This window comes from Ammospiza caudacuta, chromosome 9, assembly GCF_027887145.1.
Source record: "Ammospiza caudacuta isolate bAmmCau1 chromosome 9, bAmmCau1.pri, whole genome shotgun sequence".
NCBI classification, from domain to species: domain Eukaryota; kingdom Metazoa; phylum Chordata; class Aves; order Passeriformes; family Passerellidae; genus Ammospiza; species Ammospiza caudacuta.
Window position 1 is genome coordinate 25768565 of NC_080601.1, and position 19242 is coordinate 25787806.

The following is a 19242-nucleotide window of genomic DNA, read 5'->3' on the forward strand; positions in this document are numbered from 1 at the left end:
AATATTCACACACACTATCAGAGGTCACCTTTAAAATAAAGCATGCAAAGCAAATTAAAGGAGCCAAGGAACCCTCAAACCCCCTACACATTCAAGGCTAGCTTTTATCTGCATTAGCAGGAACAGTATCAGTGTGGGTACACGGACATTTTACTGCTACTACTCTGTGCTGGTAAGCAACACCTCATCTATGGTGCCTCCCTCATCTCAACATTGATTTGGAATACTCATATCCCAAGCTAGAGTTTTGTTACCAAAAAAATCTGTAAACGGCAATCACTGCCTGCTGTGTAAAAAACTTTAATTCCTCATCCTGAAGTTAAGAAGCCACCAAACACGGTGTGGAAGCTAGTAAACCCCACCATGGGCGTACTAACTGCTGCTCTGCCTGGCAACATGCCTCACAAAATGGAGACAGGCACAAATGCCTCCGAGTGTAATCCTGGCATCAGAGGCACAGAGTTTACACTGGGCCAGCTCTCCACTTCTCCCTCCCTTGTTCCATTACAGCATAATTAATTGTTCAATACTTCCTTGTGCATTGCCTTCCTGTCCTTTCCATACAGTACACCTCAAAACTTATTTCAGAGACTGCAGCTGCCCTGATACACTTGAACTAGAGAGATCACAACAATGAACCAAAATCTTTGGGTTGTAAGGCAATACCAAACTACAGGACTGGACAAGCAAAATGACAAATGCTCAGGAAAAGAACTTTTGATATTTCTTTAAATCAAGAATTCTAAGTACAACTCGAGAGAAAGGTGCTTTCATGTTTGAACAGAGGAATTACCTCTTTCTTCAAATATAATGACCAGCAGACATGCATATGGGAACAAATACATGAAGATGGCACACATGGATGCAGACAAGCCACTAACTAGACAGATGCCTATTTACTGTGATCCAGCCTCGAAGTGCATTCATGAAAATTAGTATTACTGGCCAAGGAAGATGAGAACCTCTTTCAAGATGCACAGAATACCTTGGAGACATCCTGGAAGACTTGGGGCAGATCTAGAAAAACCTGTGTGCCTAAAAACCTTTTAATTCTTTCTTACTTTACTAGCTAATGTAACACAAAGTCTGGTTGCTACCTGTAAGTTGTGCTGTGCTGCATGCATAGTCAGTTGTTTACTGTTCAGCTGAAGGATTGCTTGTAATTTCCATGGCATCACAGTAGCTATTGTGCTGTGGCTTTGGGATAAAAGGAACTATTGTTTGCAGGTTTTGATGACCAGCCAATTCAATCAGATGGACACAAGCATGCCCAGATTTTGGGCTTCTGCTTTATATTTCTCTAAATCTGTGTAACCCTTACTGCTCCCTGACAATCTGCCAGTGAAGGCTGCCATGCTGCAAAATTGGGGGGGGGGGGGGAGTTCTGTTGTAAATCATGAGCTGCAAATGCTGAAATCAGGCAGCTCATGTGCAAATTGAGGAGCTGTAACCAAGTAACACCAGTTGTCCACATTCTGAACTGTCCAGTTAGTAATCTCCTTTTGCCATGCATAGAGCTAGCACTGATTACAAGCTATGAAGTTCTATATGGCACAGATGCAATTGCACTGGGTATTTTCTGTCTGCATCTCCTAACCACACAACTCTCTCTGTTCACCACAGAGATAACCAGAGGGCAATATGAAAGACTTGGGCACAACTTGCTCTTGAGTCAAAGTAACCTCCAGCACGTAGCACAAACCTGAAGAAGAGGTGCAGTAACAAGGTGACTGTCCTTTAGATGAGAAGCAAAATTTTGCACCTGTTTTTAGGAAATGTAATTTGTCTGTAAGACCAGTATTTGGTGCTAATGTTATTTCTAAAGTGTGGAGGGAGCAAACCCCAGTGATGCCTCAGCAGAAGACACGCAGCTGATTACACCATACTCCAAGAATGGAGTATGGGAATTGGGCAGGGTCTAAACAGAGAAAACTGAAAATAGTAAGAGGGCAAGACAACACATCATTGTGGTTGGCTGGTGCAGGCAAAACATAGGAAACGTGCTCATCTTCCAACATGGGAAAGATAACTTTCCCATGAAAGGAGAGAATGAGAAACTGTCCTGTTTATCTGTGCAGAATAAATGTAACAAGTCAAACTGTAGCTAGGAAGACAGACTAGATAGCAAGAAAACCTCTCAAACACTGAAGTTAGAAAGAGTAAAAAAGTGAAACCATCAAATTCCTTTCCCAGGCATTGCCTGGGGAATCTCCATCAGTAGAAGATTTTAAGAACAAGTTAAGACAAAGATTTGGGATGACTTAGGAAAAATCTGTCCCTTCCTATGGGAGACAAAAAGGACTAAATGACCTCTCAAGCTCCTCTTAGGACCTACTGTGACTTCACCAGTAGGGAGAACAAAATTGAAGTCCCAGAGAGAATAAGTCACTAAAAGAAATGCAAAAGTTACCACTGTCATGCTTGTGTTTATTTTATAATCTTTAAAACACTGCACTATTGGAAGCAGATCAAAGTAGTATTTATTTGTAAAGAATGTCTCATAATCCTGATTTACTTGCCTTTACTTCCTGAGATAAACAGTATAACAAAATTAACCACAAACCAGGAGTCTTTGTTTGCAACTCTGTATCTTTTTCTTTTTAATAGCAACCAAAATGCCCGAGCTGTCACTTTTATCTTGTTTATGAAATATTCATACCCAGTTTCCCTTCTGCCAACATCCTAGGGACACCCTTGGAAAAGAAAATTATGTATTAAAGGGTGTACCCCTGAGAGAGAAAGTTCTAATGAAATGTTAGCAGAGCAGCTTCAAACTTGAGTGAGACCTACATTGTAGTAAGGCTATTCCAGATGATTATTAACTAATCTATCTGCATTTCTAAAGTCCCCTATTCTCCATGGTACCTACCCTCAGCTTCCAGTTTGAAAATTAAACAGATATCTAATAGAGAAAATCTGCTGAGGAAAACAAACAGGCCTATCAGGAAAGAACTAATTCATAGCACATGCTCCCCCACTGCCACTCCTGAAAAAGCTTTTCTGCTCTGAACTGCTGACTGGTTTAGGGTTCCCCTGAGGCACACACAGCTTCTTAATTTGAACTGAAAGACAGCTGGGTGTAAAAATCTCATCTGTATATCTCACTTGTCACACTGGGCTAAGAGCATGATCAGAAGAGGAAGTTGAGGAAAAAATCCCCCACACTGCCACATAGCCAAATGTGGCACCTAACTCCCCAATGGCTGATTTTTGATGTAAGCAACTGTCAGGTTTGGAACTAACATGATGTTTCAGTGCTGAATAACCCTCTTCAAATATGGTTTGAAATACACAATCCCTGCTGTCCTGAACGGGGGCAAAAGAGGTGAAGATTCAGTTTCCTTACCATCCTCTCCTCTCTGACAAACCCCTCCACAGGGAGTCTGTCCTGACCATTCTCTCAATGAGCTTCTTCCACAGCATCCCATCCGACGTCACCCGGTACCACTCCTTGCACACCAGCTCAGCAGCACACAAAGATTTGGCATCCAGGTATGACAGAATGTTCTCAGCAATGTGATCCAATCCCCGAGCTGGGGGAGAACAACAACACAACAGAAAAACATTATTTGCTGGACAGACAACTCCCCCTGCTAGTACAAAGATACACTCTCCTTCCATCTCCTCTTCTGCATGCGGAGCTGGACAAAATGCACAGAAGAGCATTTGAGGCTAAGATCAGGAGTGAGCAGTGTTATCCAACTTCCTTTGGATATAGCACAACAAGTCATTAAAAATAATAAAGAATCCAAGAAGTCATTCCAATCTACTTCGATGGGTTTTAGCACTAGGGGGATATTCTATGGATGGCATTTCCAACTCAGCAACGCAGCCCCCAAAATCTCTCTATATTAGGACCATTTCTCATCTCACTGCTACAGCTGTTCTCATGTTGCAACGGCTCAAAAGCTGTTTTTGCTAAAGCAGTAGCTTTTAAATGTAATGAAGAAAAAAATATATATTCCCAATGTGTGCCCTGAAGGGCAGTGGTACCTTTAGACAGGGGGGAGGGAAGGATATGCAGATGCACAGGGACGTCAAGAGGGAAGGAGAGGCTGTGTAAGGAGAAAGTTAAGCAGGTTGCTAGTTTCGTTTATTTTAGTGGGTGAAGGAAAAATACACACCAAAATAATATCATTTGCAAATATTTTCCAGTGTGAATACCAGGACTGGCTTTACTTCAACATGACCAGAATGAAATGTAAAGCAATTGCCTGGTTAGCACCAAGCAGCTCACTGAAATGTCTACATAGTGAAGGCTATGCTGTATTTCTTAACTGGATGGATGTAGTCAGTCAAAATGTGCCCTTCACAACTCAAATTTAATCACAATCAAGACTTCAGGAAAACAAGATGCCTTTTAAATGAGAAGTTGCGTAAATACAGCTTCTCTTGAAGGCTGTTTAGTTCACAAGTGAGACGCTACCAAGAGATTATCTCACTTCACAGGTTGAATTTCATACACTTTGTGAAGGTTTAGACCACATCATCCCTCAGGCATAATGTTCAATCCAAGAAAAAAGAAGCATTGCAGATTGGTATTACATGCATCTTCCCTCTGGTTCACATTTGGGACAAAGTTAAATACATGTTTTCTTGCTTTTAAAACAACAGCCTCAAAGACCAGGCCCTGCTTGTGAGAGGGTAAGAAAAAGCAGTAAGTATATTTTTGCAGTCACATGTCTGGACTTTTGCAAACTGGGTGCAACCAGCTGACTTTGATTAGAGTTCATGACACAAAAATGGCCCAACCTTTTTTTCCTTAACGAAAAGATCTCATAAGTATCTCCCACTGCAGGAAAATGAGACAATTCAGCATGCTCCTCCTGCTGCTTTCAAATATACTAAACTTAGAATACACTTTGGGTCAGATATTCTGCTCAGCATTTTATGCTTCAATCTTTATGTAGAAAAAGCATGTGAATGATACCAGGCACAACCAGAGAGTGGAGAAAAAGGTCTGACATTTCTTATCTTTAGAGATGCAAAATTAGATGTCAACCTGCAAAATAAAAGCATCATCAGCCTTTATTATGTATTTAATCTGAAGAGACATGTACAACCACTATTAAAAAACAGAAGTATTTGTAAATTTAGATTGACTTCACAGCAAATTGTGGAAAGAGGAAGATAATGGTTTAGTGAATATGAACAGGAATTTGCAGGAATTCCACAACTGGCAGGGTAGACATGGAGATCCTGTTGCCCTGTTCCTGAAGCTTTGTGTGGAAATGGCAGATTTCCCAGTCTGTGCTGCTTCCAGCAGGCTCACAGACATTTACAGACCCACCAAGACACTTACAAATGCCTGCCTCCATAGAATCCTTACAGGTGGCTTTAAGTCAGCAGCATCACCAGATGAATTAATTTTATATATGGGGAGCAACTGGTGGTTTTAGGAAGCAGGGCTACACTGCAACACTTGGGCACAGTAATCTCCACCCATGTGCCCTTTCTATTTCATCAGGAGTTGCACTTTAGATCTTGGCTGCAATAAGGTGCTGTAACTACTGCCATGTCCTTAAGTCATCCTTTGCCATTGATACTAGACCCTTTGCAGCTAAAGAATACTAATGGTTTGGCCTCACCTCCTCACATTTATGACAAGTGAATGGGCAGAGCTATTCTGGCCTGGTTGCAAACTCAATTTTATTATTTTGTTTCTTAGGAACAGCACAACTCACTGAGGCATGTATCTAACAAAGGATTGCTTCCTTAAAAAGGGAAAACTCTGCTCACAGAAGATTTTGTTAAATGGATGTGAAACATGATTAGCCCTTCAACCCTCTGAACCAACAAGAATGTTTCAGCTATTTCACACATGAAATCCTTATCAAAATTACTTTCCTCATAAAAAATGTTAAATAGCTTGAAAATGCTAAGCAGAAGCCTTATTTTTTCAGAAACTGAACTAACTTTGTTAAGAACACAGTTAAGCTGTATTTTTCAAACAATCTTAATTCTGTTCAAAGCACTGGGAAAATAATCTGACCCAACTTTACTCTATATTAGTAACACATACCCATGATCTGAAATTACCTTTAATTCTGGTCATTCCTTGGGACTGTGCTAGGAGGACAGAGATAAGATGCCTCATGATTTTGAAGAAGCTTTATTGTTTTATTCACTCAAGGGGGAGAGCAGGAGAGAGAATGGAGTAGTAAAAATGAAACTAGAATACTGAACACTTGAGAATTTCAGAAAGCTAAAAATTACTTTCAGAGTTTAGGAGGTTTTTTTCATTATATGACTTAATTTAGAATTTTGTGTTCATCATCTTTTCCCAGGCAGTTTCTTACCTTCTTCCCTCCCATTCCCTTCACTAGAACCTGCTTATACTCAGGACATCCTGCACAGACTGCAGAGTCTGCACCAGTGCAATTCCTTGCCTTTAATTTTCTCCCTCAGAGTGATATTCACTAGGACACTTGCACTTTGTAAATATGCAAATTGATGCATATACATTATTTACATACACATTTCCCCCAACTATTAAAATACTCACATATTAACTGCTTGATTCCTATCTATTCTGCATTCTGATAGACTAAAATCAGCTGCTTCCTGGGCAACTGGGAATAGACCAGTAACAAATATGGTATGGCTAGGAAATTTGGAATGTCTCTACAAGTATTTATAGCACCTGCCCAAAATTCTCAGAAAAAGCCCTGTAGGAAGAAATTAACCAAGAGCAGTGAGATGTGTTGATTTCATGGGGTGCTTTCATGGGCTTCCCTGGAGAAAGACCTGGAAAAATTGTGTAAGCATCTACATGTATACTTCCACTTTAATAGTGGGGAAATCAATGCAGTTTCCAAACACTTCCTATTTTTCTGAAACAGAGCAGCTCCACAAGTTATAATGCTGCTCTAAGTACAAGAAGATTATTGCCACTGGACTACTAAAAACTAAAATAAAGCAGGTACTTAACATAACTAAGATTTTTTTTTTAATGCTACAACAGCCATTTGATTACTGGGCACAATGAGCTTAAAATCCAATGAGTCTATCTATTTAACTTCCTAGCAAAACTCCTGCAGTGCCTTTATGCTTTATACAATTCTCAGTTAAACATGCTTTTTTTCCATCTTTTAAGGCTAGAATTTATATTTCATGTTGAGAACTCCCTTCTGAAGAACGATCAAGTGACTAGATAGATCAAATTGCCAAAAGTTCAGCACTGCTATAAAGGTATCCACAGAAGAGGCTTTTGGCAAGAAACAGCTCTCTTCGACTGGCTGTTTAGAGACAACACCTGTACCACTTCTTGCTCAGGTCCCTCTCAAACTAAGGACATATGGCATGGGAATGCTAATCTATTAAGTACCTAACTATTTATCTATCTACAGAGGTATGACCTAATGGTCTGAAAAAATATGACCGAAAGAGCCAGGAATTTATGTTTGGTTCCGAAATTCTATTGCTGTATATATCTGATCTTTTACCACCTTAGTTTTCTAATCTATAAGACAAGGGGGATATAAAACTGCATGTACACTACTTTATGTATGCATTCTGTGAGATCTGCCCAATGCCACATCTGAGAATAGCTGGGATAATATTTTCAATGGAAAGCACTACAAAGGTGTAAAAAGCAGAACACTTCCATCTCTTGCTCTTATGCCCTCCATTTTCTATAAGCAATAAACACATAATCAAAGCAATGGCTTCAGGAAGTTATTTCAGTAGGAAAGAGAGACAAATATCTAAATAAGAAAAGGGAAAACCTCAGCTGAGCAACCAGAAAAGAGTAGTAGTTTTAATTTTAAAAATTTCGTTATTCATGCATCGTTGTGGGCATTAAGAGCACAACTACCTGCCCTGTGGCTTGGGATAACTACCCATGCAATGCAGAGATTAGCTAGCAGTTACTCCTAGACAAACCATGATGGTGTTAGATCATGCCTTGACATACAGTAGGAACACAAAATATTATGAAATTTCATACTGGTATAGGACTTTTTATTCAAAAGCTATTATCTGCTTTGCAAACTGACCCTACAAGAGACCTCTCCAGCAGGGTAGGGTGGAACAGAACAGTTTTTTGAAAGACAAGGAGCAAGCTCCCTCTGGCTGCAGAAGTACCTGGCAGTGCAGTGATGAAGTCCCGCTGTAACATGGGTTTGAGGTATGAGTTTATGTGTCCGTGCTGGTAGTGACACATCTGGGAGATGAGGTGCTCCACAAACTCCACCTGGTCAGACTCGGACCATTGCTCAAAGTACTTGACGCAGAGCTCCTTCTCCTTCTCATAGCTCGCAGACAGTTTTCTTTGCTTGGGCACAATCATACTGGAAGTGCCATTGGCAAGTTTTGTCTGTAAACAGGAAGGAGAGGAACAACCCAAATAACACGTATGAGAAGAAACACAAGCAGTTGTACAATTTCTTTTTGGGGGCAGACAACAGAAGGCAAAAAGCACTCTGACACACGAAAGCTGTCAGACCACAGATCCCGGCTGCTGTCATCAGCCTGAGTGCAGCCTGCAGGACAATGCACTGCCTCGTGCCAGAGCTACACACAAAGGACTCTGGTCACATGGGAAACCTTCAGCAACACTTTAACATAAACACAACTTTATTTAACACGTAGACAGTAAAATGCATTTGGATTTCTAATGTACATACACCAGTTACTTCAATGCACCTACAGCAAATTGCATTTGTACTCTGTTTTTTTTCTTCTGAAGAATGGATTGCTGCTAAAATTCATAGGGAATGCATGAAAGGGATGAAAAAAATCGAATTACACCTCGAGAGCAAAGCCAGCTAAAATACACCCTGACATTTGGTAAACACTTCTTTCACAGAATAAAATATTTTCAACTTTCTGAGCACTGTTAATATCTTGTCAGAAGGAGTCAGCTCAAAGAAGAGTTTCAGGGACAAAGCAAAACATTGACATTTCAATTTACTACTTGATAGTAAGATATAAATTCTGCTTTCTAAATTATTTAACTGGAAGAAAAGTCTGCATTTTGCATTGCAAGGGTATCCTTTGTCAAAGTAAGATTAACCATTTGCTGGGAAATTATTTTTCTTATGCTGGTCAAATAGTTTCTATTTTCTGCTGAAAACATGTGATTTTCTCTTTTTCATTGCAACAGTTTAACACCAGACAGCATTATAATAACAGTCAATATCATTACATCATTTTTATTGTCAAAATACACACAGAGCTTCTTCATTAATTATCAAATAATTAAAAATAACTTACAGATGTAAGAACACTTAAAATACTGAGGTAGGGATGCCTTATTTTTTTTCTATGATAATTCCAAGCATTGACCTTGCCAGAGGCCCCTATTAAATTTAAGGGAAAAAAATGAATCCTTAAATCTTTCTGCAAAGATATCTAATGAACTAAAAGAAATGCAACGATTAATTGATTTTACAGGAAAAGGAAAAACAACAAAAAAGCCTCTTTTCAGCAAGTGCCAAAACAGCAGGCTATTTAGACACCACAAAATTTAGTCACCAGTAGTAGATTTGGAATGCAGAAGTTTCTCATTTCTCAGGAATAAATAACTCCTGAACTTCAATACCTCCCAATCCCAACAGGAATCCTGACTTTGGAACACCAAAATTTGAAAATCTGACAATCTACTTAACTGATCACCATATAAATTTCATTTTCTTAGAGATAATGCACCTAAATACTCTTTTCAACATTTCTAGAGAGCTGGATCTTTCTTTGGTAGAAAAAGACAGTAAAGAGTTGTGATTTTTAACAAGCAGCTCTTTTCTATTTCTGGATTGCAGTTTGACTTAAGCTTCTTTCAGAACACAGAGCATGGTGATCATATCATGAGTGCTCCATTCTGCAGCTCAATGTTTTCAGGTTTGTCCCCACTCCTCCCTGCAAATGTGTGGCTGTGGCTGTGTGTGGCTGTGTCCAGCAAGATCATGCAAGACAAGGACAGAGAGATATGATTTCATTCAATCCTCACGTGGACAGCACGACTGCAAACAAGTCATAGAGCCAGTACTGGGCAGCAGGAAAGGAAAACTCTCTTGGGCCAAGAGAAATCACTAAAGGGACTGTGGGCATCAAGTCCTGTGTGTGAAAGACTGGAGTTTTTCTAGCAAAGTCCACAGTAGTTAAGGGCCTGGCAAAAGATGATTATCTGTGGAGTGGACTGAACACCTGTGTTAAGGGATTCTGGTAATTTTTGCTGCAGTTAAACTGCCTGCAATACAGGCATCCCAGTAAAAATAGTGGCTTAAGACAGTGGGGAGATACTGCAACCCACAAGTTTGATCTCATTTAATTTTTCATTTTGTTTGCTGTGCATCTTACAAAACCAGGTTGTCTCTACAAAGCATTTATTAAAAATCTATGCAAGTGTCTTTTAATTTGAGGGACTCTGAAGTCTGCCTAACCTGCTGAGCCTGAGTGGAGCATATAGCTCATGTGCAAAGCCAATGAAGGGGCAGCTCCTTTCACAGGGTGGCACCACATTCTGGCCTTTCCTTGCCTTCTGAACATCCTTCTCCCAGCAGCTTTCAACTCCCAATTACACCTAAAACATTGGTTTGTGGTATCAAACAGAAGCTGCAACATCTGCAAATACAAGTCATGGCTTATGTGTGTGCAAATAGATGGCTCAGATGGGACAAAACAATTCATTCTGCCTGAACATAGGCTTCTTGGATAGGAATAATGAGTAAATTACAGAATCCATTGACCAGTACTTTTAACAGCTCTGGAAGTGAAACTCCAGATTTATAAAGTGGGTCTGCTAAGAAAAGCACTTTACAGTGTTTATGTCCAAATTAGTGGACATGAGAACACAGTATTTTTTAGGTTCACACTTCAGCTGTATTCTTATAATGTTACTTGAGACCTGGTCTGCACCCTTGCCTGCTCTGGTTTCACACCAAAAGGAGTGAGCATAAGCCCAGAGTGTGCCCAGCATGGCCTATGGTTTGTACCAGCAGGGGACCAAGAGGACAGGACATGCCATGAACACACCAGCTCTGCAGAGTAGAGACAGATAAACTGATAGGGCTCTCAAATCACTCAAACTACAGTTTAGAACAAAAGTTCCAGAATTTTAATTTAAAGATTCCTGAAAATCCACTGGTAGTTCAGTGAAAAAGGCCTATTACAAAATAAAGCATCAACAAAACAACATCATCAAGCATCTGTATTATTGAATCATCTACAGCCTCCTCCCTCTCTTGATACAATAATCAGGCCTCACCTGATAAAGAAAAACCTGTTCCACTTGCCATCCACACTGCTAGGGTAAATATCCATCCAAATGCACTGTTCACTATCACATTTTCTATAAACTTGCCTTCCAAAAATAGCAAAGAAGAATAAGCACTGGTAGCTCATCATCTGGGAGGAAATTTGAGTATAACAGAGCAAACTACTAAGTTGGAACAGATGAAGCTTTCCCAACTCCCTTTCCACAAAGGCCTGTGTGTGAGGGCTGAGAGGTGCCCCAGCTGGCTCTGGGCACCATGACTCATCTGCAGGAATGGCAGAGATGTCCTCTGACAATGCTGAGCTGAGCTCATAAGCCAGGAAACCCAGGGGACTGAGTGCCTCAGGTTGGTACTAGCTCAGGGATCCACGTACCATGCTCCAGTGCAGCCCGTAATTACAAGACCATTTCTCCAAATGGCTACATTTAACACAAAGCACATTTGTATGCCCAGTGAAGTAGAAGAGGACTAATATATGAAAGGACTTTAATCTAAATAATGGCTTGCAACTGTAGGAAGGTGCAATATTTCAACACAGATAAATAAAGACTGGATAAATCTCCTGCTTTGCATATAAAACAAACCAGCTATGGTAAGTCACAGCTGTAACCCATATATGATAACCAAGGTTACTTTTGGTTTTGTTCCGTACAGGGGACCACGGAGTCTCCTAAAGCACAGAAAAAACCAAAACCAAGCAACTTCCCTGACTGTAGTACAGCAATAGTGTTTACCCACCAATGTGAGTGGTCACAACTTTTATGCATTTTTAGAAAAAAATTATATCCTCTAGTCACTGCAGAGGACTTTGTTCAGGCACCTTTCACTGGGTAGATGAATTCAGGTTTCGTGTTACTCAGTGCAAGACAACATCTCTTCAAGTCAAGGAGAAACTGCCTCCTAGAATGTTAAGAACGGCTTAAATGATCCCAGCAAGGTTTGGCACGTTCTGAACCTTCAAGACATCTTCACGCTGAAGCTCTGAAAATACTGAGAGAGCTTAGACCACCACTGCAAATTTCAGTTTCTCCATAGATAAAAGGAAAGGTCTTCTCTTCCACAGTCCAGTACCAACAGGTCATACTGGGTTTCCTCCCTCCTTCCTGGACTCACTGGGACTACAGGCTCTGACACAGACAAATGTCCTTTACTGCTTTTCTGCAACTGCAGCATTTCACCTCCAATTGCTTGCACAGCCCGTTGTGGTTAAGTCACTGATCTAGACAGAGCCACCTTAACAGGAATTTTGGATGGGTCTTAGTGAAGGGGAGGAAAAAAGAGGACATAATGTTTAATTATAAGAAATGATTGAAATAGGCACAGACATACCCCGGGTGCCTCTGCACTGCAGCAAGCTCTAAACTTGTTATCGTTAATGGTTTAAATTTCACTGTGCTAATCATTTCAGGACACAAGCCTTTCTTGATAATCTAATGAATTATTCCAACATCCTTCAGCAAAAAAAATCCTCCATGACAGCACTAATTACAAGACGTTTTCCCAGTGCTTATGTAAAATATGACAGAGCAGCAGCTTAGGGAATTGCAGAAAACTGCTTCTAATTTCCACTGAGAAACTGACAAACACCTCTCTTTCATCTCTCCCAGCTCTCAAGTAAGATTTAACTTTCTCATTTAGTTAATTACCGAGTGAGGATCATCATTTTCCCGGATCGGAGCGGCACAGAGCCTTTATCGTGTTAACTTGTGAACTTGATCGATGGCTGCTGCTAAAACTTAATAACTTCACCCCCTGGCAAATTGTAAGATAAATATAATAGGAGAAACTCTGACAGTAAAAACCTGCCAGAAATGAGCGCTGTGTTTATGTTTCTTTGCAGGCAGCAAAAAAACAACCGACAGCTTATTACTGGGTGCGTGTTACTTATATTTAAAAGACTCCAGGCAGTTAACTTTCTACGTACTGTTCAAACTTTACTCACAAGATAAAAGACACTGGGGGGAAAAACCCAAGCAAAGGAATGACAAAGAAAGGAACCACAGAGGTGTATGTCCAGGGGCCAAGGAAGGTGGGGAGAGACAGGAGCTTCACAGTGGAAGCAAAGTCATGCTTGCCTCTATATCCTGAATATTCCTCAAGATTGACCAGATTAAAAATGTGCACAACTGTGAATCCAAACTTTTCACCAGAAGCAAAAGCTCAGGAATTCTGGATCAAGTTAGAAGCATGTGGGAAAAGCAGAGGGATTAAAAAGTACCAGCATGGCCATAGGATGATTTGGTTTGATGCCTGAAAAGGTGTTCTTAGCCAGAGAACCTCAGCCCAGCTGAATTTCCCAAAGTTACTTGGGTGGCCATGGAACTGTTTGCTACTGCCCTTGATGAAGTAGCACTCGATGCCACAACAATGCAACCACAGCAATGTAACAAAAATGGTGAAACGGAGCTGAGGTATGTCAGCCCTCCATGCTAAAGGCAGAGATAGTTATATGAGAATGCAGCTCAAAGGGTGTTTTTTGCACGTCCTAAAGGCAGTAACACCATAATTAAGAGGATACAGGTTCTGTTTCTATGGCTGGCTTCTTCTTTTTTAGGCTTGCAATGACCAAATGCTGCAAAATTGATTCCCAGACTGCCATGGCAAAGCAGAGAGGAAAGAAGTTCCTTTACAGCTCCTCACTGGCAGCTCTCTGTAAAATAACTCCTTTGCTTTGAGAATTGGGGGGTGGTGAGGGGGTTGTCTCACCATAAAAAACATGATCTCATGAGCCATAGCACCTGAGAGACATGAGTAGGGCAGCCAGCTCCTCATTTTTCTCCTCTGCAGGATGAACCTGCTTTTCCAGTGTTTGAGTTGACAGCAAGGCTACAATGCTAGGTCATTAAACAACTCACTCCATTTACTTTTATTTTAAAAGCTCAGTTTAGAATCTACCCATTTCTGCCTGCCTCCATCTCACATAACAGCCTCTGTGAGGTTAACCATGGGTTTAGCTCATATATGGACTTACTCGCTCAGTAGTGAATTACTTTCCACACTGCAAAGCTCACTGAAACATTCTGAAAAACGAACATAACCCAGAAGTAGATGATCATCAATCACATCTGAGAGTCAAAAAGAAAGCACCATGAAAGAAACCACAGCATCTCTACTATTTATTTTCAAGAGAAAATTCAAAACACACATACTGAAATTAACAGCACCCTAGAAACTAGCAATTTTGCTTCTCTGGAGCTTTAGGCTGCTTGTCCACATCTGGTTTCTAATCACACTGCAGAAAAGCTTTGTAAGAAAGGATACATCTAGATGAAAGATCACTGGAATTACGCTGGACACAGCAGCCCAACCTGCTGCACTTTCTGAAATCCTGGGAGGGCAATAGTTTTCAGAGGTACCATCTAAGTACCTATGATATGGTGTCAGCCTGGAGGGCACCTGGCTAAGGATATTACCTCAGATACAGAAGAGGGGGAAAAGGCTGATTTGGTTCAAGACTAGGAAAAGCTGCAGGCACCAAAGGAGGAATGTGGGGAGTCTCTCTTGGGACTGGGGAGATAGGACTGAGCCATGGGAACTTGCACACAGGCTATACAAAGAGCAGCAATAATACCTTGCTGGACAAGATGCTCCCCTCCCACACTGCTACACAGTAAACAGCAACAGGGAGGAGATTAAAAAACTATTCTTTTAAGCTAATACTTAATGTTTCAGACAGGCTAATAAAGTTTAATTGTCTGGAATCTCATAGCTCTTACTGTAAACTTTCCTTCGATATAGGTCTCCCACCTAGATTTTAAGTGTGGACAAAAACCTCCAAAATAAAATTTCTCTGATGCCAGCAATGGATGTGAATTGGGAGTCCCTCTCCTCCTCCTCATCTCCAAGTTGTCTTAGCAAATAACAAGCACTGATGAGAAATCTGCTTGCATCAGCACAGCACTGGCATATGTTACTTTCCCAAACTATGATCCCTGACCAAATGCCTATCTAGACATATGGGGGGGAGGGCAGGCACCATCACTCTTACAGGGACAGGTTTCAGAGCACACCTTTCACTAGCTGTAAAGTGATCATACACTAATTTCAAAGCAGACACTCCAGTAACAACAAATCTCTTCCAGGGGAAACCACCAAAGGAAATGCTTTCTTCCTTGCATGGCTACCAGAACCACAGTTGAATTGCTGGGACCATTACATGTTATTACTGTTAATGCAGGGAAGGAATATTCACATTATGACTTGGAGAACCAGTCTACTGAAGTCATCAGGTAATGGCCAGTAGCAGCAAAGCGCTCATTTATGTCAGGGAGAGACATAAGTAAACAATGCTCTAAGCAGCAGTTACACAGTTTTCTGGAACAGTTGCTTCTGGTTTTAAAACACTCAAGCATGATCTACTGCCTGAGTGAAGTCACTCTTAATGGGTGTTACTGTTGATTTCCTTCTTACTTCATGTGCTCCCGTAACAGAGAGAAAGGCAGTCAGGAACAGGTAGATGGACTCAAGTGATTCAAAACATGGCTGAAGTAACAGAGAAGACTGACACTACTGTGAACAACACAAAGGGAGAGAGAATGATTGTAAAAACCTGTTATCTGCTCTCAATAACACTACTGAGATTTTCCAACCACATGGTTCTGCCTATGTAAAACTCTTAGCACCATGAAACACAAACCCTCCAAGATGGCTTACTCAGTAGTATTTTCCATGAGTTTTTTCTTTGAGATGCATTTTGCTACCAACAACAAAGAGGGCATAAGCACACCAAACTACTTGGCCAAGGCAATGTGAGAGATTCAGAACTGGAAGTCAGGAATATACATGCTGGGTATCATATAATATTTCCCAGCTACAGGAGTATACATATTTCCAGGCATACTGGAGAGATGTAAAAAACAAAAACCCAGCAGCATTCTGAAGATGCACAAGATTCATGTATGTGCTCTGCTCCCATTGCAAATGTACTCCTTGGATCTGCTGGAGGAGTTGGCTACATGAGCACTCCCTAACCTATTTCAGTCAAAATAAGCTTGTTAGCAGAGACCTGCTATTTAAACTGTCTACACTAAAACACCTCATCTTAACTGAGAGCAGGTTTGCAGTTTTGCTGACAGATCCTGGAGGGCAGCAACTTGCAGCAGCCAGGAGAAGGCTGCATGGTATTCTTTTCCACCAATACAGCCAGATCTAGAAGAGGCCATCTCAGCAACTCACACTGGCTGATACCAATACTACTGCTGTTAGCAGCTACCACAGAGGCAGCTGCAAGAGGACAAATCCATTAAATATTCTTGTACAGTACTAAGTTAAAGTTGGTCAGTGGTCTGCAGCCAAAATCTTGAGATTTTGCCTTGTAGCCTCCTATAACCTCTACAAGGTCATGCAATAACCTTCTCTCGCTAACGAGCATTGTCTTCTCCAGATGAGCTGTCCTGCTAAACTTTCAGTCAAAAGTTATCTTCCTGGCAAACTGGGGTGATTCTCATGAAGGACCTTTCCAGAAGGGTGTTATGACAGGAAGAAGGGCAACAGCAACAGGTAAGCAAAGCTCTGGACATTAAAAGGAAGACTTTCAAAATATGAGTGGACAAAGTTTCAAGCAAAATGGATTGGTAGTGAAGTAATCATCTTCTGAACTGCAGACCTTCAGAGGTCCATCCTATCTTGATGTTTTCTTTGACTTTATATCTTAAGATTGTGTTGGTCCATTCTTTCAATGGTACCTGGCAAAACAGGTACCATTGGAACAGGACCTGAGGAACAGACTCCAAAAATCCATGTTGAGGACAATGAATTCTGTATCTTCAGAAATTGCATTAAGTTGGGTTAGGCCAATTGCTGCTGATATGGGAAAGCACATGACAGAAGAAAGGCAGAAACCAGTACCCTCTGCTACAGCAAGTGACCAGGTCTAACCATAACAGCACTTCAGAAAGGCATATGCAGCTCCACAGCTGAGCAGACTTTATCCCCATCAGTTGACACTCAAATTGCATAACTCAGAAGCCCAAGACACAGACTGTTCCACTAGGGATCCCTCCTTGGCTCAGTGTTTAGCTGCCAATAATCTTTCAAAAAAATACCTCAAACTAAAGGAGGGAGGAAGCTTTCCATTACTCTTCTCCCTACAGTAGACTCAATCAAAGTGGCCAGGTTTGAATGTAGCATATAAACAATATAAATCCCCCAGTAAACTGGGGCAAAACAGATCTGCTAGCTTCACTTGGTCCTTCAACATACTGTATTTTCCACATAATATTCCTCCACTCAAAGCCATGGTTCTGCTATTCCTTTTAGTGAGTTTGTTAATAAACAATGAAAATAGCATCAATTTCCCTATATTTTCCTTTCCACAAATAAAACCCAAGTTTTCTCTTCTTTTTTCATCCCATTCTGAGAGTTACTTTTGTGTCATATCAAGAATGTTACCAGTGTGGAGTATATGATGTGAGAAATCTCTCCCATCCTCATGCACAGATGCATCCCATTTCTAAATTTATCTAACAACCACCACCATTTCCTATAACTTCTACTATAATAATTGGCTAAACATCTAAGAACCTATTACATGCTGAGCAAAGTAGCTTCTACTTCCAACAGTTTGAAATGTATTCTCTTTTAAATACCATTAGGTCTTCTATGGTGACAATTTTTTCTCCTTTGTGAAAGGAAAAGATCATTAGACTTTAGCACTCTCTATTTGCTAAACATCTCATTGATATCTCTCACTTGTTTTCTGTATTTTCAGGTAGCTCACAATAGCTGTACTAAATCTAACAATAGTACACTCACAAACATATTATTTGCATCTTCTCATCTAGGAAGAGCAATCTGGGCTCATGACTGGAAAAACCATATGCAACTTCCTGCTACAAAATAAAATTAAAATGTCAAAAAAGTCGACGTCTCCTGCCACAGCCCAAACTCTGAGATGCACCATTGACAGCCTGTTCCTCGATCGAGGGGTTAGAGCTCCCTCTAGCACCCTCCACACAGAAGAGCCATAGATGCTAAGCTGTAACTACCTGATCTCACTCAATGCAGTCTTGGGTAGTGTTGTTTGTAGTTTTTACTTGATTTACTTTTTTTGTCACATGCATAATTAAGAACACATCCACTAGTTTATCTGAAATTCAAGAGAAACAAGTATCATTAAAAATTCCCTCTACAACTGATTAAAAATATTCAGATTGCTGCAATTAACTGATCTCTATTTTAAAATGTAATTTAGGACAAGCTGAAGGATTATCATGTCAGCTGTGTGTACAATGTGAGATGCAGCAAGAAACTAAATGAAAAAGTTGTTGAAAATTTTCAATTTTCATGGCATCAAAAAGTCCTACTACCTCACCTCCTTTTGGCTGACGAACATCCCAATGCAGCTGACTGCAGTTGTGAATAAAGCATTTCTATTTCACATTAAATATTGAATAATGCCACTTAAGTAAAGCTAAAAAGGTGCAACAATTCTGAGCTCTGCACAATGCTAAGGACAGAGAAACATCTCACAACAGAAAGAGTGTCAGGCCTTTTCAATCATAGGTTATTACTCATTAATTCTTGATAAACTGAAAGCTGGCAGAGCAAATGTAAAAATGAGAAAGGGAAATGGGAGCCAAGTCTTTTGAGTTTTATTCCTAACTCTCCCACTCCCTTCCTGTGCTGCCATAGGCAAGCCACTCCATTTCACAAGTCTACCAGTTAAATAGATGTGTCCCAACACACTTCACACAAAGACAAAGCACTGCTTAATGCTGGGAAGGAAGCCCCAGCACCAAAGGTGCTGATTGAGGGCAATGTCACAAAGTGACACCACACCATACAAGTGTAAACTTTCTCTCAAGTGTCAGCAAACAAATCTGTCATGTGAAAGCTAAAGAAAACAGATTCATTAGTAAAGGCATGGTCTCACTTCACCAGTTAGAGAAAATGCAGCAGTACTAATTGTTTCCACAGCCTTCCAAAGCAGAACCAAAAGGCGAGTGTTATGAAAAAATTCACGTTGAGTTTTCTCAAACTGAAACACCCAGCTACCACTCCAAAATCAATACAGACACGGCAACAA

General features: G+C 40.6%; 1 protein-coding gene across 2 annotated transcripts in view; it reads right to left on the reverse strand.

The window, feature by feature from the left end:
• Nucleotides 1-19242, reverse strand: part of BTRC (beta-transducin repeat containing E3 ubiquitin protein ligase) — a 114853-nt gene that overhangs the window by 15184 nt on the left and 80427 nt on the right. For both annotated transcript variants that reach the window (XM_058810435.1, XM_058810437.1), the window contains 2 exons: nt 8086-8317; nt 3347-3533 (listed from right to left, as the gene is read on the reverse strand). In XM_058810435.1, coding sequence (XP_058666418.1) covers nt 3347-3533; nt 8086-8317 — 419 coding nt within the window. The remainder of the gene's footprint in view (nt 1-3346; nt 3534-8085; nt 8318-19242) is intronic.